This window comes from Xenopus laevis, chromosome 5S, assembly GCF_017654675.1.
Source record: "Xenopus laevis strain J_2021 chromosome 5S, Xenopus_laevis_v10.1, whole genome shotgun sequence".
Taxonomy (NCBI): Eukaryota; Metazoa; Chordata; class Amphibia; order Anura; family Pipidae; genus Xenopus; species Xenopus laevis.
This window is the reverse complement of record NC_054380.1, coordinates 14062511-14087287: the sequence shown is the minus strand read 5'-3', so window position 1 is coordinate 14087287 and position 24777 is coordinate 14062511. Positions and strand designations below refer to the sequence as shown.

Sequence of the window (24777 nt, the reverse complement as noted above, 5' to 3'; positions counted from 1 at the left end):
CACTGTTCAATAAACCTCTGGGGGCCCAAATGTTTTACTTATACATGACACTAGCGAGATAAGTGGGATACTGATGGTAGCCCTGCACATAATTACAGCTTTCTTTGTCCAATAATCTACAGAGCAAATGATGGCCTTATCCAAATTAAGTCTAGGGCTAAGCATTGATTTTTGTAATGATCATCCAACACTCGTGGTTTGCTTGAAACAAATGGGCTCTCATTAAGCATTAATTACATTGCCTTCCTCATCAATGTTAAGGAGTCACTCCCCTTTCCAGCAAAGGGAACTCAAACTGCAGGTTACATTTAGCCACAGTCACTCTGAAACAATTATTTCAAGCAGAGATAAGGCAGCGAGTCACAGAACTGAGTGCACACCTTGCCGCAGATTTACTAAATGGTAAAAATTCGCCACAAATCCAATCCGGAGGCAGATCAGCAGTTTACGAACAGGCGTAGAGGACAATTCACTAACGAAAGAGTACATCGGTAACTAAGTTTCTCCAGGCACATTTTCGCTCAGGTGAACGATCATTACTTCACAAATTCACTAAAGTGCGAATTTTCCAGAGTTTCCTTCGCCAGCTTAGACCTGGTGAACTGATAAGATACATCCTCCTCAATCTTATGTCAGTAACATCATATCCTGGATCCAGAAAATGTATTAAAAAAAAAACCCTTTGGTTTTTTCATATTTTAAAGTGGGATTGTATTTAAAAGTTGTAACGGTGAAAAGTTTTTGTTTTAACATTTTTTTTACCATTTCGGGGGCATGCCACATTTGTTTTAGGGTAGGTTCATGTCTAGGGCATTAGAGGATCTCTTTTGTCTTTATTTTGCTTCCTTGGACATTTTAAATAATAAGCAATTTCCCAATCACTAATAAGGATATACTGTATACTGTATATGACCTATATGTACCCGCTATATTCAAATTGACCCAAGCGTAAGTGTATTAACAAAGATTCGCTAGGCCAAAATGAATGTTAGTGAAAGTTTATTATAAAATGCTCACAAACTTTACCAGCATTTGGTTGCCGAGACGCAACATGTAACTTTAGTCAATTAGAGTAGAGATAGCAAATTAGTGCCTGACGAAGTGGAGCAAAGTATGGTGAAGCCTTCGCAGGCAAAAATTTGCCTTTTAGTGAATTTTCCCCCTTGAGTGACACATGTGCACAGCTCTTTAGCTCTTCCGAAGGTGCTTTAAGCACAAGAAAATTAAGCTTTTTCCTTTTAAAAGAAAGTACTGAAACGCAAAGGCAACACAAGTCTGAACGCTCCGTGTACAACCAGCAGAATATAATGGAATCAGTTGGCTAATATGTGAGCTCAGTTGACTGGGGTTACAGGGCCCACGGGACTCAGACCTCAAGGGCCCCCCTTGAGACATACACCCCTTTTCAATGTTCCCTGTAAAATGTGCACTGGTGACAGGGCCGCTTCTGCCATGAGGCAAAGTGAAACCCTTGCCTCAGGCGGCAGCGAGCAGCCAGTTACAAGGGGCGGCAAAAAGCCGCCTCTTGTAACTTTAAGAGCCGAACTTCCGGGTTTTAACCCGGAAATGCGGCTCCGCTAGTGCAAAGAGCACTATTGCGCTCAATGCACTAGCAATACTGCCCCCTTAAACCCGCTCCGACGCTAATTTTTAAGCGCGGAGCGGGAGAGGAGGGGGGCGGCAGCAGCCCCAGAATCGGCGCTGGCTGGTGAACCCATATCTTGAGTGTAAGTGAAGGCTCTTCCTCATGGATGGTTTTGCCAAGCTTTAAACCGCAGGGACGTGCAGGCCCAAACACAGCCTCTTCCTTAAAAGGATTCTGTCATGATTTTTAAGATCTATATTTTTTTTCTAAATGACACTGTAAATAATTCACTCTACAATATAAAATTGCATTCCTGAACCAGTAAGTGTATTTTTTTTTAAGTGGTAATATTGGTGTGTAGGTGCATCTCAGGTCATTTTGCCTGGTCATGTGCTTTCAGAAAGAGTCAGCACTTTACTAATCAGCCTTATATTGTGACAGTTCGGTTCGGCTGGGCAGAAGGATTTGGCAGAATCCGAATCCTGCTGAAAAAGACCCAATACTGCCCGAATCCCGAACCGAATCCTGGATTCGGTGCATCCCGAATAAAAAGAAATAAACCAAACCTACAGTGAGTGCTGGTTCTACTATCACTTTTTTATATATGCGGTTTTTCAGCTCAAAAAACAAAAAAATACATTACACCACATTTTCAATATGCTAAACATAAGCAGGATTTTGCATTAAAGGAGAACTAAAACATCTAAATTAATGTGGCTAAAAATTGCATATTTTATATAGTGATCTTATTGCACCAGCCTAAGGTTTCAGCTTGTCAATAGCAGCAATGATCCAGGACTTCAAACTTGTCACAGGGGGTCACCATCTTGGAAAGTGTCTGTGACACTCACATGCTCAGTGGGCTCTGATTGGCTGTTGAGAAGCTAAGCTTAGGGCTCGTCACTAATTATCCAGCAGAAAATGAGCTTCCCCTGTAATATAAGCTGATGCTACAGGGCTGATTATTAAATTCTGATGCTAATTGCACTGGTTTCTGTGCTGCCATGTAGTAATTATCTGTATTAATTACTAATCAGCCTTATTTTGTGACATTTCTATTCTATGTGTACTGTATATTGTGATTGGGTCCCTAAGCTCAGTAAGTGACAGCAGTACAGAGCATGTGCAGTGAATCAGCAGAAAAGAAGATGGTGAGCTACTGGGGCATCTTTGGAGACACAGATCTTTACTGCTAAAAGGCTGTGGTTGCCTTGGGCTGGTACAGAAGCCCAAAACATCATGTACAACATTTCTAGCTACTTCTATAGTTATGCTTTAGTTTTTCTTTACGAGTTTGAGAGCTAAAACCTCATGCTGGCCAATGATTGTACAGTTGAATCTTCAGATTAATAACCAATTAAGTATACACATAAAGACCTAAATCTTACAGCAATCGTCAAAGAGAAATTTCTTCTCGCATTGTTTATGAGAGGTCCATTAAAGATTAAAGGTATGTGAAAGAAAATGTTCCAGACAGATCTACACTGAACACGACCTGTTTTTATCATTTTGTTTTTAACTTTCATGTCCTGATGATGGTGCAAACTCACACTGGGCAACCAGCTCAGCTTGTATATCAGCCACACCCTGTGATGGCCATATTGCACTATTACATGCAGATATCTGACAGATAGATGAACCTCTCACTTCCTTATTTACCCGTGGTGGGCCTTACACATGTTGACATGTAGTGGATCAGTTTGGACTGATCCACTGAGATTTGACAGAACTGCTGAATGGACTGTTATCACTGATGCCTAAACTGGCATACATGCCCGGCGATCAGCACCATGGTCAGACTCTCCCAAACAGCCCAATCAAATCTATGTTTTTTCTTTAATTTCATACTTTATTTTGCCCTTATTTGCTAATTAATTGTCTTTTTAATCATATTTATTACTGATAATACAGAGCTAACACAAACTAAAGAATGCCTGTACTCTGGGAAAGTGAATCAAGATGATTCATGCCAAAAAATTCCCCAACCGACACACATAGGAGATATCGTCAGGGGCATGGCACTAGTGCTAATATTTCACAAGTGCTTAGAAATGGCAGTTAAACAAGGCAGTTGGACAAGGTATTGACAAGGCTCTCTCTCTTCAATCAACGCTGAACCACCTTGGATAACAAGAAAACAGGTTTGTTACTTCAAAATGTTTTTTCCTGTATTTCTCCTCTTTGCACTTTCATGCTTCCTAAAACATTTTTTCTTCCTCCAAAAAGTCACAAAGGTATAGAAATTTAAGCCTCTCAACTTTCCTCCAACTTTCTCCCAACCTTGCTGCTTTAAAAAGATCTCTTAAAACACACGATTTAAAGAAGCCTACCCTCACTATGTCATATGCTACATCTCTCACCTGCTTATTTTTGATCTTGCCCATTCCCACACCTTGTGTCTCATTACCTTGTCCTTTTAGTTTGTAAGCTCTTTTGCACAGGTCCTTCCTCCACTTTTGTACTGGTACTGGTCGTTATGTAAGTAACTCTGTATGTTCTATGTATGTCATTCATGTGATTTCTTTGAATAAACATTAATTTTACAGTGCTGTTCAATATGTTGGTGCACTAATAATAATCAATAGAGATCTATTTATATGCACAACTGTTGGCTCCTACAGTGACTATTAGATTCAGCTGTTCTTACCCCTCCTAGTGCCGCTGTCAGTCAGAAGTGAATGGCATTCCTTCTAGTTTTTCACTGTCATTGTCTTTGCAATAGTTAGTCACTAGGGGCCGTTACTGGGATGCCATCTATAGCATTTGAACTGAAGCTGCAAATCTGCGTAGATCTGTCTCTGCAGAATCACATCTCAACAGAAGCTACTACTTTACAAGTCACGCCCTGATACATTAGTGGCCAAGCCCTATTCTAAACCAGTTAATTAATTCACTGATCTCTATTGCTTGGTGGCAAATAACACTGGTATAGAGGCACCGGGGATTCGGATTTTGTGTCTTGATGGACAAGATGAGACTCACTTGTTTTATTTCTATCGACACAATACAGCAGACACAGTAGTAAACAGTTTGGCCCCTTTCTATTGGTACATTGGGCCTGATAGCCTCAAGGATCGGAACAGCAAGAAACGAAGAGGAGCACTGGCCTACATAGTGTTAAACGATAAACGTTCAAACAACAAATTGACCAGTGTCCAAGATGAAAAAAGCGTAAGAATATTGGTCTGGATTGTGTGTCCAATAGACACATAGCAGCAGGGCCTTAGGCCTATTGGACCCAATAGGGCCCCGCACCTCTGGGGGCCCCGCACCACAGATAATATTTCCCTCAGCACATGATGCTGCCTGGCCTGCCCCCAACTTTGAGAGTCCAGCCCATCCCCAAATCCATAGGTCCAGCCCACCCCCAACTCTGATAAGCCAGCCAATTCCCCAACTCTCATAGGCCCAGCTTTCCTCCAACCTTGATAGGCCCTGCCTGCCCCCAATCCAACCAAGCCTGCTCCCAAGTTGAATCGGCCCAGCCTGCCCCAAACTAATTGGCCCAGTCCACTCTCCTATTTCCTCCCTCTCTCTCTTACCCTGTGTGCCCCTATTTCATCCCTCTCACTCTCTTACCTTGTCTACCCCTTTCCTTTCTATTTTGTGCCTGTATGCCCTTATTTTCCTAAATACTTGGTGTGTCAGTAGCCAGCAACACTTTGTCTAGGGGCCCTGCCAACATGGTCCCAATTGGGCCCCACATTTGATAGGATCAGCCCTGCATAGCAGAAATGTTGGTATGAGTATGACCAACTTAACAGGAAGTGGCACAAGCAAAGACTTTTTGAGCCATGTTTAGAACTGTCTCCGAGCAAAATCTCCAGTAACTCCACCGTACTGATAAAGACGTGCAAGTTATTGGTGAAGCCATTTCAAATCTGCTACTGCTTTTTTACACTACAGAATTTCTTTCCTAACTCAGTTTGCTGCATTGGCTTCAATAAGTTAAAGGGGCAGATTCACTAAAAGTTGAAGTGGCCGTCGCTAGTGAAAATTCGGCAGAATCCCATCCGCAGGGACATCGCCAATTTACGAACAGGTGTAGAGGACAATTCACTAGCGAAAGAGACCATCGCTAGCGCAGTTTCACACCCTATCGCAGGCGAACGATCGTTAAATTCACTAAAGTGAGAATTTTACAGAACGTTACCACTTTCACCAGAGTTTCCTTCACCACCTTATACCTGGCGAATGGATAAGATGAAGCTTCATCCTCCTCAATCTTATGTCAGTGACATCATATCCTGTATGCTGGAAAGTCATAAAAGTTGTAAAAAAAACGCTGTTGTCTTTACATTTTTTAAGGCAGGGTTGTCTTCAAAAGTCCTAATTGTTAAAGATTTTTATGTTTACATTTTTTTTTAACCATTTGAGGGGCATGCCACATTTGTTTTAGGGTGGGCTCATGGCTAGGACATTAGATCTAGATTTTGGTTCCTTGGACATTTGTCAAAATAAGTGGCCACTTCAAGAATTTGCAAGAACATCTCTAATAAAGACATATATATATATATGACCTATATGTACTCACCCTATCTCTGTGGGCCAATCAATGTGTGGCAGGCCGTATTTACCAAATAGGCGCTCAATGACCAGCGCCTAGGGCGGCAATCCGATGTACTTACTCCATTGGCTGCCCGCAGTGCAATGCATGAAGATTCTTTTTTACACACATCGTAGGTCATCTGCAATTTCTCTGGGGAAAAAAATATTCCACATTAGTAGTTATGCCACTGGATGTATCTTTAAGAGGGCCATCCTCGGGTGCCCAGATATTTCATAGCTAAATCCAGCAGGGGAGCTGAGGAGGAGGGCGTGTACGAGAGCTGAGGTCTGGGGCCACCCTAGGTCCTGGTCAGACACCATACTAGATTGGCCTGTGTATGGCCGCCTTTAGCCCAGCTCTAGAGTGGTGTTAACAACTTGCGCAGGTCTGTTTAGACAGACCTGCAGCCCAACCTGGGATCACAATTTTGGCCATTCCGCAGGAGACAGAACCCAGAAATAACATCATTATAACACAAAAGTATCAACACCCCAAAAGGTGTACAGGAAGGGCTGGGATGCAAAATATATTAAAATATGTGCCTCCACCCCTTCCACAATAGTTTTTACAGAAGCCAATAGGAATGCGAGTTTCAGCAAATACAGAGCTTCTGCATGAAAATGTATCTTTGCTGCACAATGTTTGGATGGAGCAGGGCTGGAATGGAGCCAGGTGGTGGGGCAAAAAAGAGAATGGGGAGAAAGCAGGGCTGAGGCAAGAGCCAGAAATTCAGCTGTTGTTTTACAATACAGAGAGTGCAATTGCCCTTTTTTATGCTGACAATCTAGCACAGGAGAGGTTGGGTGGCAATAAGGTCTACTTGGGCAGCAGGAGGTCCACTGATAGACTTTGCAGGCATTTCCTGGGTATCTGACCAGGCTCTAAGCATGAAAAAAGAAAGGTGTGCCTATTATCTGCAGCGATTACAATGCATGCTGTTATTTCCCACCCAAACAGGCACCTTTTGGCATCTGGGGGAGTTGCTGGCAGTCGGGTTGCAGCAACTTTGTGAGGCAACTTCAGAAAAAGAAGCGCCGTGTGTGCCATCCTGCTGGCTTTCTGTCATTATAGCCGGCAGGAAGGCATTTCGGGGAGATTGTTGCCCCGAAGAAGAGGCGATTTGTCGATGGGGTGACTAATCTCCCCAAATCTGCCCGTGTGCCCTTACCCTTAGGGGATTATTTATCAAGCTCTGAATATCTGAACCTCAAATAATTCGTAGTTTTCGGAGCAAAAAAAAAAAAGATTAATTTTTACAGATTTATTAAAGTCCGATGGTCTAAAAACTCCAAATCCATGACCCTGGCATCTAAAAGCTCTCGAGGTCCCGTATAAGTCAATGGGGAAGGTACCAGTGTCTGCGCAAATGTCCGGACCCAGTGTCGGACTGGGCCTCTTGCTTCTAATAATTTGGCCTATTTCATGGTCATTCCCTATTTCTTTATGGGAACAAAGAGGTTTAATAATGGAAGAATAGACTATAGTATGTAGAGAAAAAAGACTAGGAGAATAATGGGGTTGAGTGAGGAGAAGAAGTATAAAAGTTTGAAAAGTGGGCCCCAGCCTAAGGGTTTCTGGTGGGCCCCTGGCATCCCAGTCCGACACTGTCCGGACCGATATCCAATGATTTCAGGGTTTTGGCACAAAAACCTCCAAAAAAAAAAAAAACAACGTTGTTTTGCCCGACCCTATTTTTTCAGGCTTTTTTTCTTCATAAATAAGGTCCATTCAGAGTTGGATATTTGAAATACTGGAGATAAATTCGGAGCTTGATAAATAACCCCTTTAGTGTTTTATTCAGGGTCAGACTCTTCCGTCATTGCCAAGGGTCCCCGTTTGTGTAGCTCTGGCCCTGGGTTACACATAATAAAGGTGGAGGCAGTTATTAGCCCAAGTTCAGAAATGGGAGAGATTGAATTACTGTAGCCTGTTAGAGCTCTGATACAACTCCCAGCACCCTCCTAGCTCAGAAGTTACATCTCCAGCCCAGTCAATAAACATTATCCCTGTAAGGAAGACTAGTTGGGATGAAACTACAACTCCCAGCATCCCATGTCAGCAGCTGCCTCGTCTTCCGCCCCCTCCCCGGCGATGTGTCAGCTGATCCCACCCATTCCCCGGGATGTTCCCAGTGGAAGAAGCAGCAGCAGTGAGTTCCCGGCCGGCCTGAGGGGGGCAGTAGCAGGAGGAAGGGCTCAGGCTGCCAGAGCCTCAGAGAGACCCGCTCCCACCATCTCTCTCTTCACTGGATTTACTGGGGCGGCACCTGCGGCCGGGAATGAGTCTAAGGGAGGCCCGGGGGTCCCTCAGTGCCCCGCTCTGCTGAGGCGGAGTAGAAAGAAAGATGCTGCTGTGATTTGTGGCACTGACATGAAGGCTGAGGGGCGGCCCGTGTGACAATCCCTCCATCTCTCTCGCTCACTCGGTTATCGCTATTACTGCACTGAACCCGCGGCGGGGGGTGAGGCCGGAAGGAAAGCCCGGGCAGGAGCGACTCGTCTCTGTATCGCTGGAGCCGAACAAGATGTCGGCCAGGACGCCACTGCCCACAGTCAACGAGCGGGACACGGAGAATGTGAGTAACCCCCGCACGGGGATCACTTAGAACAGCCTTGTAATGTAGATCTATCAGGGGCGAGAACACTGTATGGGAAGGGGGGGGGGGGTCAGACCACTGCGAGGAAAAGTGGGGGCTATCTGCTACCCCTCAAATTATGCGCGGGCCACTTGGTACAGTCGCGCAGCTCGCTAGGAGCCTGGGAAAAGCCATGAGAGGGAACTCTCGCTTCCCCGGAACGCTGCACTGCGTGGGGGAAGGGGAAGCTGTCTAATTAACCCATTCGATGCCAAGTGAGATTAACCTCTGGTGGCTGGCACTACCCCCTCTGCCTGTCCTGTGGTACCACCGGGCCTGCTGGGAAATGTGACGTCAGAAATTGCTTGGAAGGGAAGGACATTGGGGAAGACCCCCCCTTGCATCAGATGTGGATGAGCTGCCCCATTCTTCTCCTTATTGCTGGAGAGCTACAGGTAGTGCTGGCATTCAGTTGTACAGGGATCTGCCCATTGTGGCACTAATAGAGGAATGGCTTGTGCAGCAATGGCCGAAGGGCCACCTTATTCCCAGGCTGGGGGAGAGGGGGATCATTTGGGGGGGTGTAGGGGATAATTTGGGGTGTGTAGGGGATAATTTGGGGTAGGGATCGCCAGTAACTTGGTGCCATTGTGTCCTCTATTGTCATGTGGCCTTACACACATTGTGTTGGGCTTCTCACAGTTTGTTTGTCTGTGCCCCCCCCCCATATCAGAACCCGTGAATCCCATTGTTAGAAGGTTGTGTTCTTGGCCTTTTTGTGATCAATGTTGTAACTGCAAGGCTACATGAGGTGGTACCCCTAAATGCTTTGGAGCCGGGTCTGGGCCAAACTGTCAGAATAGTTGTGCTCTGACTTCCTACATCATTTGCACAATTTTGGGTGGCACCAATCTGTGTGATATGTATAGAAAGAAATCGATGAAACCAACATAGGCCATGCACCTCTCTGTTGCCGACCTGGATACAGAGTCTGAACTGATATTTATCTAGAATGGAGCTATGTGTGCCAACACAAGCCATAGTTGTTCAGTCAGCATCGGTTCATCGGGGGATTCTGGGAGTTGTAGTGCAACAAGGTGGTGCAGTGTATCCTGGGAAAGCATGGAATGCAGCGATTGGGAATGCCCAAGCCCGCTATATCCTGAGGGATAAAGACAAAAGACCGGTTTGTTTTCTTTCATCACTTGTGGAGGTGGCACTGTGCCGACTCTCATAGACAGAAGCAGCGGCTCGAGCACCAGTGGCTCAACCAACCTTTCTATTTAGCTCTGCACACCGTTTGCCCTATATTTCATACTATGCAACATCTTGTATCCACATCATTGACTGCAAATGTTCAGCGCCCTGTGTATCCATTCCTGGGCCGCAGCTCCTTTATGCCTGACATTTAAGGGCAAATCAACCAGCCTAAGTAAAAAACAAAAAAACTGCATGTGCTGTGATTGTGTGCTGTGATTGTGTGCTCACCTTGCCAGTTCCAGTAGAAGGATCATCACGTTTGTCAGAGGAAGGAATCACTTATTCACCGTGTGCCAGAGGTTCTCTAATCTGGTCCCGCAGGAACGTGATTGAGCCTTAATTAAACTGTTCCTACCCACACGGTTATTTTTAATTAACCCATTTAATGTGAGGGAAGGAGGATGAGGAAAATCTGTCTGAGGTGGAGGAGTGTTGCCTTTTAAATGCTCCTGTAAATGTTTTGTTTGAAATTCCTTTTGTTTGGTTTGGTTTAGATTAGGGGAAGTCATTGACTGCGTCTGGGTATAATCCAACCATTTAACCCATTCATATCTAACCTGATCCTCTTAAGCCGTCATGGGATTTAGGGAAACTGACCTGTTGATATCATGAATTGATTAAAGGAGCATTGGCTGGTGGGTTTACGCCAATCATTGCTACCCTGCAGGAGGGGTGGATCTGGTAGAGTCCTGCATCGGGTCGGTAACCTGCGGACCACCTTGTGGGTATTTGGGCCAGAATTGTGTGGGTAACCTGTCTGGGTACTTGGCTATGTTGCAGGACTGTTCCCTCCTTCTCACTCCTGAGTTTTTGGTAATATTTCTTTCCTTACCTAGCAGAGTAGGGTCCCAGGTGATGTCACTTTGGGAGTAAAAAGTGACGTCACTTCGGGAGTAAAAAGGGTCTGCGCTTCCGGGTAAAAAGGGGCTGCACTTCTGGTTTTCACGGGTGCTGGGTTGGGAGGTAAGCAAACTATTTGTCGACTGGGTCGGGTAGTGAGTCTGGGTGGTGGGGGATAGTGTTTGGTGGGTGAGGGTCGGCTTGCGGGTCTGCCCGATTGGACCTGTGAGGGACTCTAGGATCTGGACACAGGCAAGTAATGAAAATGACCCATTTGGACGTAACCTTGAAGCACTTGCGCCCGTGGGAGTTGCCATGCTCTTGCTGTTGGTAACCCTGCCTAATGGGGATGCATGCGGCTTTTTGTCTGTGTGGAAAGCGGTAGTGGTCGAAAAGCTTCCATTTGTTGTTCACCAGTTCCCACCCTGTTGGTACTCACCCACAGAGCACTGGGATCTCCTGCACCAGCCCCAGGTAGTTCTCCTGCACCAGCCCCAGGTAGTTCTCCTGCACCAGCCCCAGGTAGTTCTCCTGCAAGTTTCTCCTCAGTCTGACCCTGACCTGCCTTCCCACTTTGCCCCTTCCCCAGGCTTGTTACCTGCAGGGGTTTAAGTTTATACCCCTATGTGAGTGTATGGATGCTGGGTTGCATTTGGGGTGGTTGAACTTGATGAACTGTGTCTTTTTTCAACCATATTTAACTGTGTAACTATATGAATGAAGTGCAAGTTCCGCCATCAGCATCTTGTGTGTGTTCCATTTTGGGGTAGAATTACCTAGGGCAATGGGGCACCCTGCCATGCACTTATAGCCTATAGTCTCGTATGGACATTTCCTTGTTTCCCATAGATTAAAGGGAACCAGTCACCCTGATTTTTTTTTTTTTACCCCACAATAGGTGTGGGCTTATAGAAACCACACTTTGGTTTAGGCAAAAACGTTGCCTCTGCTATCACTAGGCCACCCGCATCAGGATGGAGTTCTCGGTGTGGGTGGCCATGTTGAGGCACTCGCATTCACGTAATGAGCTATTACTGCAACTCTCTCATTATGCATGTGCGCATGATATCAGCCTTTGAGACTTATTATGCGCATGCGCTCTATTCAAGATTGCAGCCTATGGCGGGAGTTCTCCTGGTGCGGAGACCAAGCACTGGCAGGAGGCTAATTAAAAACTGTTGTATCTCGCAGAAGGGTTCCCATTGAAGCCTAATGGCACACAGCAAGATTTCAGGCTTTTTGGTGACAATGACTTTCGGTGACTTGGGAGGACTAAAGTGCCATTCACCTCTACAGTAGACCCAGTGGCTAAATGTGGCAGTTGCTGTTGAACTAATCTGTAAATGGCGCAGGCTGCCTTTGAACCCACAAGTCGCTGTTCGACCGTATTCACTAGAAATGTTCTTGATATCCAGAGCTGTGACTTTCACACTGCAGTGCGGGGGGGGTCATACATTATACTGTCCCACCTAATGACATTCAGATGAATACAGACGCCAGCAGGAACTGTTTGTCGTTCTGATTGCGTTTTTGCTTATGCTTTTTAAGATTTGGTTTAGTCTGTAGGGAGGTGCCTTATTTGTGCTTTGATATTCATTACTGTCACAAGCGTGCGGCTGTGTGTGTATATAATATATATGTATGTAATGCATATACAGGTATTTATATAATTGCGACACCATAAGGCTGATTGATAGATACATCCGCAGGAGCCAGTGGAATTTTCTCACTTACAGTATCGCGGAGGAGAAATGCAGCCGACAGCTATGAATAATGATGGGGAGGTTCCTGTTAAGCCAAGTAGTAGAACACCTTTGCCCCCACCACATTAAAAAGCTGTTGTTGCCAGGATGAGGGGCAGTTGCAGAAATCCACATGTTCTCCTTTCTTTATGATTCACCGGAAATGACATCACTTTGCCTCCTACAGTTTTATCAGCTTGAATCCATTTGACCCATTCAGAACCGGATAAATGTTACCCTGCGCTGCATCATTATCCTGCCGTGGTTAAACAGCAGTCGTCCTTATGTTTATTAGAATCTGGGATTTGGAGGGGATCCAGCAAGGAGGAGGCGCTTTGGGGATAGAGATTGATGATCTGTTTTGCTTTGCTCCATTCAAGGCATCATGCTGCTATTCCGACCCAGGAAAGTCAAGGTCTGCCACGGATTTTGCACTTTTAAAAATGCTTCTTGTGCAGTCTGGTCTGGTTCCTGCGACCTCTGCCTTTGCACGTATAAGCACTCTGCCCTTAAAGGAGAACTAAACTATAAAAATAAATATGGCCTAAAATGCCATATTTTATGTACTGCATTTATTGCACCAGCCTAAAGTTTCAGCATCTCAATAGCAGCAATGATCCGGGACTTCAAACTTGTCACAGGGGGTCACCATCTTGGAAAGTGTCTGTGACACTCACATGCTCAGTGGGCTCTGAGCAGCTGTTGAGAAGCTAAACTTAGGGGTCTGTAATATAAGCTGATGCTACAGGGTTTAATATTAAATTTTGATAATTGCACTGGTTCCTTTGCTGCCATTTTGTAATTACAGTATCTGTATTAATAACTAATCAACCATATATTGACATTTATATTTTATGTGTACTCTATATAGTGAGTGGGTCCCTAAGCTCAGTACGTGACAGCAGCACAGAGCATGTGCAGTGAATCAGAAGAATAGAAGATGGTGAGCTACTGGGGCATCTTTGGAGACACAGATTTTTACTGCTAAAGGGTGGTGATTGCTTTGGGCTGGTACAGAAGCCCAAAACATAATGTACAACATTTCTAGCTTACTTCTTTAAATAAGCTTTAGTTCTCCTTTAATATGTGTTTTTGCTGTGTTAGTGCTCTGCGTAAGTTTACAGCCAATTCCCTAAGTTCCTTGAATTCCCATGTTTAATGCCCCCTGGTCTCACCCCCCTGGGCCAGTGCAGCACTTGGACATAGGTGCTCATCACCTTCAATTCTGATTTGGTCCTGCTTGGAGCAGAAATATCAAACTTACTGTGACATTAAGGCCAAGCCAGGTTAAAGTAGCTAAATCTTTGGATCGGGGCTCCTTTTTCTACTGCCAGTTACACATAGTTAGTTGTGACAGTTGCAGGTGGATGTGTTTTGTCAGCAGTCACTGAGTTCCCTGTCAGGGTCACAAGGTTTGCCTAAGGTCTAGAAACCCATAGCAACCAAAGCAAATGTTTGTTTATAAACACATGACCAGTAAGTGGTACCTGTTGATATGGCTGCTGTAGGTCACTAGACTTGGTGCAAACTTTGCACATGACATTGTGGGACCGGTTCCTGGAAGCTTTCCTGGGATGAGAAAAGTGAGTGTTTCTCCTTATTGCGTAACCAAGGTATACCCATTAGAAGACACCATGTTGCACCAAAGTGATTTTTGCTTGTTGGGTTTTTCTAACCCGCCTGATACATTTCTGGCAGGTTTAAAGGAAAACTATACCCCTGAACATCTATAAAAAGATATTGCTCATATGTAAAACCCCGCTTCATGTAAATGAACCATTTTCATAATAATATACTTTTTTCGTAGTATGTGCCATTGGGTAATCATAAATAGAAAATTGCCATTTTAAAATATAAGTGCCGCCCCCTGGGATCGTAGGATTCACGGTGCACACAAACAAACAAAAACAAACTATACATGTTAGGTCACATGAGCCAATTAACAGACAGAGTTCCGTCTTTTGCTTCCACACTTCTTTCTGTTAGGGTAAGGCCACACTGGGAGTTTTGGGGAGATTTGGTCGCCTGGCGACTAATCGTCTCGTCTTTGCGGCAACCAATCTCCCCGAACGCCTTCCCTCACTCTGCATCGGCTAAAATGAAAAAACTCCGGCGCTAATCACACGCGGCAGTTCGCTTTCCAAAGCCGCCCGAAGTTACCTCACAAGGAATATATATAAATATGTGTGTGTGTGTGTGTGTATATATATATATATATATATATATATATATATATATAATATATATATATATGTATATATATATTATGTGTATATATATGTATATATGTGTATATATATGTATATATATATATGTATAGTATACACACAAATACATATACATATATACTCACTCAAATGGACAGACTGACACTGTTTTCATTAGCAATGTATGTACAAATAACTTAAAAACTATAGAAAATTTGTAATAAATGTATATTGCAACGTTGCTTAGAATTATGTTTTAGGCAAAACGTTATTTTTTAGGTTGACATGTCCTTTAAGAAATGAAATAGAAGTGTATCTTAAGGGTTAAAAAAGGCGATCAGTCTTCCTTTAATAAGAGTTAAACTGCAGGTCTTTGGTTGTCACTGAACTACAAACCTTTCAGCCAAGAAATAAAGGAAAAGGATTGCCTGGGTTTATCCAGTTGGAAGTTTTGTATGTGTTACGCTAAAGCAAAGGAACAATGAGGCATTTGTTATATACAAAGCTGAAGTTCTTTTTCCCCCCCCCCCATTCCCATTTATTATGTCTGCCAATAATCTGTTTCATGTAAGATTATCAGTCACTTGTGCCTGTGAAAACTGTCTGGGCTCTTTTTTCCCCTCTGAGAGCCCCTATTAAAGGAACAGAAACATCAAAAAATGAAATTGTTTTTAAGTAATACAAATATAATGCAGTGTTACCCTGCACTGGTAAAACTGCTGTTTTCAGAAACACTACTATTATTTATATAAATAACTGCTGTGTAGCAATGGGGGCAGCCATTCAAAGGAGAAAGGCTCAGGTTACACAGTAGATAGCAGATAAGCTCTGTAGAACATAATGGTGTTATCTGTTATCCACTATTTAACCTGTGCCATATAGCCGTTCTTTCAATTTCCGCCATTGCTACACAGCAGCTTGTTTATATGAATTATAGTAGTATTTCTGCAGGGCAACACTACATGATATTTTCATTACTTTAAAAGGCTTTGATTTTTTTGGTGTTACTGTTCATTTAATGAATGGGACATGTTTGCCTCCCCCCTGCTGTCAGACAGTTCCTTCTCTAATTTGGTATTTTAAAACTAAACGCGCACCTTGTATATGGAATACTGAGGGATGGAACTTTCAATCACCTCATATGGCCCTGGGCAAAGATATCCAACCAACCATTGCCTCTAACCTATTGACCTTGCTGGGGATAAGAAGCTTTCATTGCAACCGCAATTGTCGCGTTACAATACTGTAAATGCATTTACCATAGGTAACTCCCTGTGTGGCCTGTAAAAGAGGTACCATGCCGGTTTGTGTATTCATTCCCCTGTACTAAGCACAATTCAGCAGGAACAGACCCCTAAGTTTGCTCATAGTCTGTACAGAGAGATACCACAAAACTATGGCAGCATAGGTATTCCCCTGTACTAAGAACAATTCAGCAGGAACAGCCCCCTAAGTTTGCTCATAGTCTGTACAGAGAGATCCCATAAAACTATGGCGGCATAGGTATTCCCCTTTACTGAGCAGAATTCAGCAGGAACAGCCCCCTAAGTTTGCTCATAGCCTGTACAGAGAGATACAATAAAACTATGGCAGCATGGGTATTCCTCTGTACTAAGCACAATTCAGCAGAAACAGTCCCCTAAGTTTGCTCATAGTCTGTACAGAGAGATCCCATAAAACTATGGCAGCATGGGTATTCCTCTGTACTAAGCACAATTCAGCAGAAACAGTCCCCTAAGTTTGCTCATAGTCTGTACAGAGATATACCATAAAACTATGGCAGCATAGGTATTCCCCTGTACTAAGCACAATTCAGCAGGAACAGCCCCCTAAGTTTGCTCATAGTCTGTACAGAGAGATCCCATAAAACTATGGCAGCATAGGTATTCCTCTGTACTAAGCACAATTCAGCAGGGACAGCCCCTTAAGTTTGCTCATAGTCTGTACAGAGAGATCCCATAAAACTATGGCAGCATAGGTATTCCCCTGTACTAAGCACAATTCAGCAGGAACAGTCCCCTAAGTTTGCTCATAGTCTGTACAGAGAGATCCCATAAAACTATGGCAGCATAGGTATTCCCCTAGACAATTTCTTTGGCATTAAAAGAAGAATGAAACCCTTCTTACATGGGTGGTTTACCTTTAAGTTACCTTTTAGTATGTTATAGAATGGCTAATTCTAACAAACTTTTCAATTGGCCTTTATTTTTATTTTTTATAGATGGAAATGGCCATTCATGACAAAAAATACTTAACGTCTATGGCCACCTGTAAGCAAGTGCCCTAGAAATAAACTTTATCATTAGATGCCCTTTAAATAAAGATGAATAGAAAGCAAATGAATAGTCATTATAATACACAAAAGCCATGAATATCCTGTAAATTATATCCTTATAAACGGTGAGTTCTGATGTCATCAGTTATAAACGGTGAGTTCTGATGTCATTTCTGTCACATGACTCACTTAAATTTGTGTATTATAATAAATAAAGTACCCCCAGTTGCAAAATATAAGGATATTAGAAGTTACTTCGGAGTTCCATGACCTGTATAAAAACACTTGTGTTTTATATGGTCATGAAACTCCTCGGTAACTTATAATATCCTTATATTTTACAAGAGGGGGTACTTTATTCACTATATATTGTGGTGTAAAGGGAAACTACCCCTTTAAATGCACAATTTTTTAAAAAAACCTTTCCCAAATTCTATATCCTTTCTGTGTATAATTAAACACATATAGATCATAATAATCATTTGGTAGCCAGGCTTTCCATATTTTTGGCCGAATGTTTTCATGTGATGTTTTTATTGTGTTTTCAATGGTTCGGTATCCTGACACTAACAAGTGGCAAGCGCTTCCTGGAAAAGGTGCAGCGTAAACACGGAAAGTCCTTGATAAACTGGTTTGTCGTATTTAAAAGAGTGTCGCTGTATCCCCAGGCTAGGCTAAATAAAAATCTGTGATCAGTAGCAATGTGTGAGCCACAGGAATGGGCGCCGGAGGATTTGTGTGCCCTGGGGCAATTGTGTGTTTGCCTTGGCACCGCCGCTAGGGCTGCAACTGATTGTGTACAATGTCGTGTGCCATTTGTCTTACGAGAGGGGGTCTTGGTCTTCTCCTTAGGGGATCTAGAAGGAAATTTGAGCAACACCTTCTTAATAATCATGTACTTTATTTTAAAGGAGCGTTGCACTGCGCTGATGTTTGCTCCTTATGTATCAATAAATTTTCCCAAAAATTTCTTGTTTGGGGAAAAAACTTGATAAAATCATGAAAAAATCCAAATACCGTGCCTTTTTCTGATTTGTCGCCGAAAACTGCAACCTTTTTCGGATTTGATGCCCGAAAACCAGGAAATCTTCAGATTATTGCAGGAAACCCAGCACAGAACAGGATATCATCTGGACTTCTCCCATTGGCTTCTACATGAACTTGAGTTGGAGCACTTTTTATTCGCACCCTCAGGTTTAATAATTAATTCAAGCTTTTTCCCATGAAAAATGTTTTTTTACCCATTTAGAAGGCCAATGAGAAACATTTGGACTTTGATAAATAACCCCCTACAAGTAAAGGTGGCCATACACGGGCCGATAAAAGCTGCCGACAGACCGAGTTGGCAGTTTATTGGCCCGTGTATGGGGCCCCCCCGACGGGCGTCCCCGATCTCAGCCAGATCTCGATCGGATGGGACTAAAAATCCCGTCGGATCGCGGCCGCATCTGTTCGTTGATGCGGTCCTGCGATCCAACCGCCCGTTGCCATTCGTTAGGATCCGATCGTTGGGCCCTAGGGCCCACAATCGGATCAGCCCGATATTGCCCACCGGAGAGAGATCGAGCGGATCTCTCCGTGTATGGCCACCTTAAAGATGCACTGAATCCAGGATTTGGTTTGGGTTTCAGCCAAGATTAGGCCTTTTGCTGCAGAATTCGACTGAATCCAAGTTTCCTGTCTGAACCAAATCCAAAGAATTACACGCCCCAAATTTTTTTTTAACTGCGCACACATTTCTCTTCACCCTTATTTCCCTGATTTACATTTGCAAACTTTGGGCTCGGATTAGGTTCGGTATTCAGCCGAATTTTTCACAAAGTATTCAGGATTCGGCCGAATCCTAAAATAGTGGGTACAGGACTTTCCTAAAATAGTGGGTACAGGACATCCCTAAATTAGAGTTAAGGTTTAGCCTCAGTGACCGTCCACATTTGAAAGCTAGAAAAACACAACGAATTAAAAGCTATAAAAATAAAGACCAACTTCAACTACTACTAGAAGGAAATCTCTGGGATTATTGAGGCCCACCCTAAACAGAATGGGGGATCCATTTTTGGGCCCTGGCACAGGTTAAAAAATACTTGTCTTACAGGGTTGTTGCAAATTCAGGGCATTTTGTAGAACTCTCTGCTCTATATGGGCCTTCTGCCCAGTAATGTTTTTATCTTCTTTATAGTTGATTCCAGTGATATGTTGGCTGGCGTCTGAGTGCTGAAAGGCTGCAGGCAGCTGTGGACGAGGGCTGGTGCCAGTACAGAAAATGTGCATGAGGTCAAAGCAGTGGGGGAACCCTCGCACATGCCTGACTTTCCATAGGCAGTAACAGCTGCAGAGTATTTATAGACAAACCTGCATGTAAACTAAATACAAAATTGGCCTAGAAAAGGTACTTAAAGGGATACTGTCATGGGAAAGCATGTGTTTTTTTTTTTTCAAAACACGTCGGTTAGTGCTGCTCCAGCAGACTTCTGCACTGAAATTTGTTTTTCAAAAAATCTAACATGGGGGTAGACATATTGTCAGTTTCCCATCTGCCCCCAGTCATGTGACTTGTGCTCTGATAAACTTCCGTCACTCTTTACTACAAGTTGGAGTGAAATCAACTCCCTCTCTTCTCCTCCAGCTCCAGGGTCAGTCCACACGAGCAGATTCAGGGAGATTAGTCGCCCCATCGACAAATCGCCTCTTCTTCAGGGCGACATTCTCCCCGAACTGCGTTCCACCTGCCTCCGTCGGCTAAAATGAAAATCGCCTGTGGCAATGCACACGGCGCTTCGATTTCCGAGGGCCCAAAGTTGTCTCACGAGGAAATTTCGTGCGACTTCGGAAAACGAAGCGCTGCGTGTGCATTGCCGCAGGCGTTTTTCATTTTACCTGGCGGACGGCAGGGGGGAGGCAGTTCGGGGAGGGTGTCGCCCTGAAGAAGAGGCGATTTGTCGCTGGAGCAGCAATCTCTCCGAATCTGCTTGTGTGGACTGACCTTAACAACTAAACAATTGGAAGGTAACCAGATAACGGCTCCCTAACACAAGATAACTGCGCTCCTCTACAGAAAAGGCAACACATCGACCATCCATCGTGCGGCGCTCGATTTCTCCTCCCTTGCTAGAGGAGAGCAAGCGAAGTTTCAGTAAGTTATTTCTTAATAAAGACTTGGCGATTTAAAAATTAAATTTGTCTGTTTTTTTTCGTTCTATACTAACAAATAAATTTAAAAAAAAAATTGATGTTACTGGTCCTTTGCATTTAAAGTTGCAGAAAATGAATGTGTATTAGACGGTTCCATTGAGTTCTAATTTCATTGGATTATTTTTTCCAGAAAAAGTGGCATCCCTTGTCCCATGTAACACAGCACTGGCTGAGGGCAATTGGACTATAACCTTATTTTAGCACAGCTCTTTGTTACAGTGCAATTTTGTGCTGTTTGGCAGGAATCAAATCGCTTTTACAGGTGTCAGTCTTCTCGTATGGAGCCCTGCTAAGTGTTCCACTATTAATTACATTAATTGTAGTTGGAACAATTTGGCAAATAACGAACACGTCTCATCCCCTGATGTTTCTGAGTCCTTTACTAGGTGTAGGCTTTCTGCTGTATCTCAGTGGGTACCAAGGAGAATTATTCTTCGCAATTTGGAACTCGTTTAGGGCGGCTACAGACTTTGAATGGATCAGATCACAAGCATCTGAATTAGAATGCAGAAGCCTGTTTGCCCTGCTATAGTTCCAGTGGCACCCAGAGCCCAAATAAACACTCACCCCAAATCTCACCCTAACTGATCTTCAGACTGGGTCCCCTTAGCTCATAACAAGGTTACAGATATATAGAAACATTGGGGTAATAGTCACCCTGCTATAGTTCCAGGGGACCCAGGAGTGTACTGTTTGTATGCATTAAGCACAAATGTGAATAGGACGGAGTCCTTGTTGCAAATCTGTTCTTGCTATCTTTTTTTAATTATACAAAGCTCTTTGGTTGGGAATGTATCGCACACAGAACCCTCTGTTCTGAACAGAATATCCCTATTGCTCCATTGCTTTTAACCTTTCTAAATTCATATATTTTAGGGCTCCAGTGTAATATTGTTTTCAAATTTTAAAGGTGAAGTTAAAGGTGCCGTGTTGTGGAGCAAACATGAATCATTTATCTAGGGTTTCCCGGAGTTCCCTTGTGGCTGCTCAGAGAACCTGAGGGGCAGTGGCAGAACTACTGGGGGAGCAGGGGATGTAATTGCACAAGGGTCCGCACCCCCTCAGGACCTGTGGCAGTTTGTGCGCCCGATAGTCGGGCAGAAGATCGCTTCTAGAGGGGGAGCAGGGCCCGGGTTTCCAAGCTGTACGACCTGCATCTAGGCGTGGCTAGTTACGTTACTGCTCACGGGTGATCCTTGACGATTGCTAGCTATGATTCAGCCTTTTTCAGCAGGATTCTGATTCGACTGAATCCTTCTGCCCAGCCGAACTGAATACGGATCCTAATTTGCATATGCAAAATAGGGGCAGGGAGGGAAATCACATGACTTTTTGCCACAAAACAAGGAAGTAAAAAAGGTTTTCCCCCTTCCCACCCCTAATTCGCATATGCAAATTAGGATTCGGTTCGATATTCGGCCAAATCTTTCGCAAAGGATTCAGGGGTTCAGCCGAATCCAAAATAGTGGATTTGGTGCATCCCTAATAGAAATGAATAAAGGTTAGTATTTCTATATTGGAGGCCACCTAACAAATTTGCACCTCCAGTCCAGTGAATTTCACTATCCTTGTCCTTTAATGTAATGTCGTTCACAAACATATGGCATTGTATTGCACCAACCTTTACAGGGAACAAGTAGAGCGCTATAAATACAGTCCTTATTGATATGACAAAGGGTCCGTATTCTCCCCCTGATGAGTTTCAGCTCTCAGGGACGTACCTGAAACTGCCTGTGTCAATGCCTTTAATCAAAACCGCTTTTTTTGCTGTCCATTTTAATGTTAATTGAAAACTTAATGGGTCCAGCTACTACTGACAGTAGCCGTTAAAGTAAAAAACAGGTGAAGAAGACGTCCCCTGTGCTCTTACCTTTGGGGAGTTTTGTGAGGTTTGTTTTTAAACAAGCAACGCTGTGAGGCTTAACGTGTTTAATAGCACCCTGTGGCTCCTTCGTGAATTCCAACTCCTTGTATGTTTATTTACACATGGTTGAGAGATTGCTGGAGGGCTGCAGTTGGCAGTCATTTATATTGTATAAATATGTAAATAATTGTTTTTGCCTTGCCCATAGATCATCTATGTGTTTACATCTTAGGAATTCGGCACATATCCACAGGAGTCTTTGTTCCATCCGTTGAGCTTGGAGTTAATGTTCAGGCCCATCGTCGGCCAAATCTAAAGGTGACCATACGCTATTCGATCCGCTCGTTTGGCGACTCTTAACCCAGTATGCCCACTAACGGCTGGGCTATATCGTGTTAATTCGAACGATCGGATTACTAGGCTGTGAATGGGTGCCGACGGGTCACCGGACCGCATCCGATGAAAACAAAAAAATCAAACTTGCCCGATCGATATCTGGCCAATTTTTGGCCTGATATCGATAGGGGACCCCATCAGAAGCCCCCACATACGTTCAGATAAGCTGCCCTGTTGTATCCGGTCCAATCTTGGCAATTCTGGACCGATACCCCAGCCAGTGTGCATGACTACCATTATTACTGGACACTTTGTTCTTGTAAGTAACCCACCCCCTTAAACTGTAAGCTCTATAGCACAGCAAACCCCTTCTTCCCAGTCCAATGTCTCTTAAAAGGAGAAGAAACACTTAGTGGTGCAGACGAAGTGCTGTTTTCAGGCAAGAAACACATAAATCAGGAAGCACCCACTGCACATATCGGCACCACTGAGTGTGTTGAAATAAAGCCGTTTTGCCACAAACATATGGTTCTCTTTGGATGTCTGGAACAGAGCCCAGTTGTACGGGATTAAATCATGGCTCTTAAAAGGAGATCTAAAGAATTATCCTGGCAATGCTGTTTATTATATGGGCTCCTGTACCAGCCCATATAATAAAATTTCTTTAGCAGGGAAGATCTGTGCATCAAACATACCCCAAGTAGCTCCCTATCTTCTCTTATGCTGATTCTCTGTGCTATTGTCAATTACCTGAACTGAGGGACTGTGTCAAAACATACTGTATATATACAATATAAAAGTTAAGGCTGATTAGTAAGTAATTTGGATACTTTTTACAGTCTTGTACTGTAGTATCCACTTCAGTGACCAGCAAACCTCATTTTTTAATACAACAACCCCTATGCTTAGATTCTCAGCAGCTGCTCAGAGCACATTGAGCATGTGCAGTGCCACTGACTTTTCTAACCACATCCAAGATGGGGAGCTTCTGTGCAGAGCTTTAAAGGACCTGATAATTACTATTAAAGAGATGCTAAACCCTTAGCCTGCTACACTAAGTTTAGTATATAAAATCCAGCTTTTATAGCCATATTTATGTTTAGGGTTTAGCTCTCCTTTAATGTTTAATTTTTGTTAGTGTATATTTTCTTTTGCACTGTTACCTTGGTGTTTATGGGCTATGTAAGCAAATATATGCCTATGTACATTATTGGCATCAAGAACGTCACCGTATTTTTGTCTTGTTTCCCAAAAATCAATATATTGATATATACGGGTCAGAGGAGTTCTACAGATAGAAACAAGGCAGAGGGCTTGATAGTGGAAATGTTTTTACATGGTCCTTAAATAGTGTTTTTTTGTTTTTTTTATATTTTTTAAAACCATTATTAGGAAAAAATCTCAAATTCTTCCTTTTGTTTTAGCTGAAAGAGAAACTGGCTTGCCCCAGATTGCAATGTACTGTGTATAAAGAGATGGCGGGTTCACCTGGAGAATTACTCAAGGCCAAGTCAATGCTTATTTACTCCTTCGCTATAACTTAACTGTAATCTGTATAATGATTGGTTGTAACACAAGGTGGGTGGTTAATGAAATGCCGGCCTTCTTGCCCCCCTGGGGAGCCAACCCTGCGTCAGTGATCGTTATGGGTTCATTAACCATATAATTGTTGCTAATACCAACAGCATCTTCATGCTCTGAGGAGGAAACCCAGTATTATATTATGTTGAGGGAATGTTTGCTGCCTCTGTTATAGCACCTACGTTGTATTCTGCATGGTGGCAGTTATCACATTGGAGGGTTATTTTTAACATTGGAAGGTCATTATTATTGGTTATTTAAAGGGAACTTTTTTTGTACTGTTTAGTTGTAGATTTTTTTTCATATCAGTGTTAAAGTGGACCCGTCACCCAGACACAAAAATCTGTATAATAAAAGTCCTTTAAAAATTAAACATGGAATACAATTTCTATTTTTTATTAAAGCATTCATAGCTGTTGTAAACCCATTTAAAAATCTCAGCTGTCAATCAAATATTGTCTGCCCCACCTTTATGCCTAGGCATAGAGGCAGGGCAGACAATTACTTTCACTTTCCATTCAGCACTTCCTACATGTCACTGCTCTCCCCACATTCCCCCGTTCTCTTCACCATTTAATTGTGTAGCCAGGGCATGGGGATGGACATCAGGTCCCCCATTCTGGTGCACAAACAAGATTCTGAGTTGATACAAGACTTGTCTTAATAACAGTGTCCACAAAATGGCTCCTGCCTGTTTGTTATAATTATGACTTCCCAGACTGATGGAAACAAGATTCAAATAATTTATATAGTGTAATTAAAGTTCATTTT

At 43.3% G+C, this 24777-nt stretch overlaps 1 protein-coding gene across 3 annotated transcripts in view; it reads left to right on the top strand.

The window, feature by feature from the left end:
• The first annotated feature begins 8247 nt into the window (after nt 1-8247).
• mark1.S (MAP/microtubule affinity-regulating kinase 1 S homeolog) overlaps nt 8248-24777 on the top strand; it is a 100707-nt gene continuing 84177 nt past the window's right edge. For 2 of the 3 annotated variants that reach the window (XM_041564248.1, XM_018264367.2), the window contains exon 1: nt 8249-8709. In XM_041564248.1, coding sequence (XP_041420182.1) covers nt 8659-8709 — 51 coding nt within the window. In that variant the 5' untranslated portion in view covers nt 8249-8658. Of the gene's footprint in view, nt 8710-24777 lie in introns of all 3 variants that reach the window. The other variant, XM_041564249.1, reaches the window with a different exon arrangement.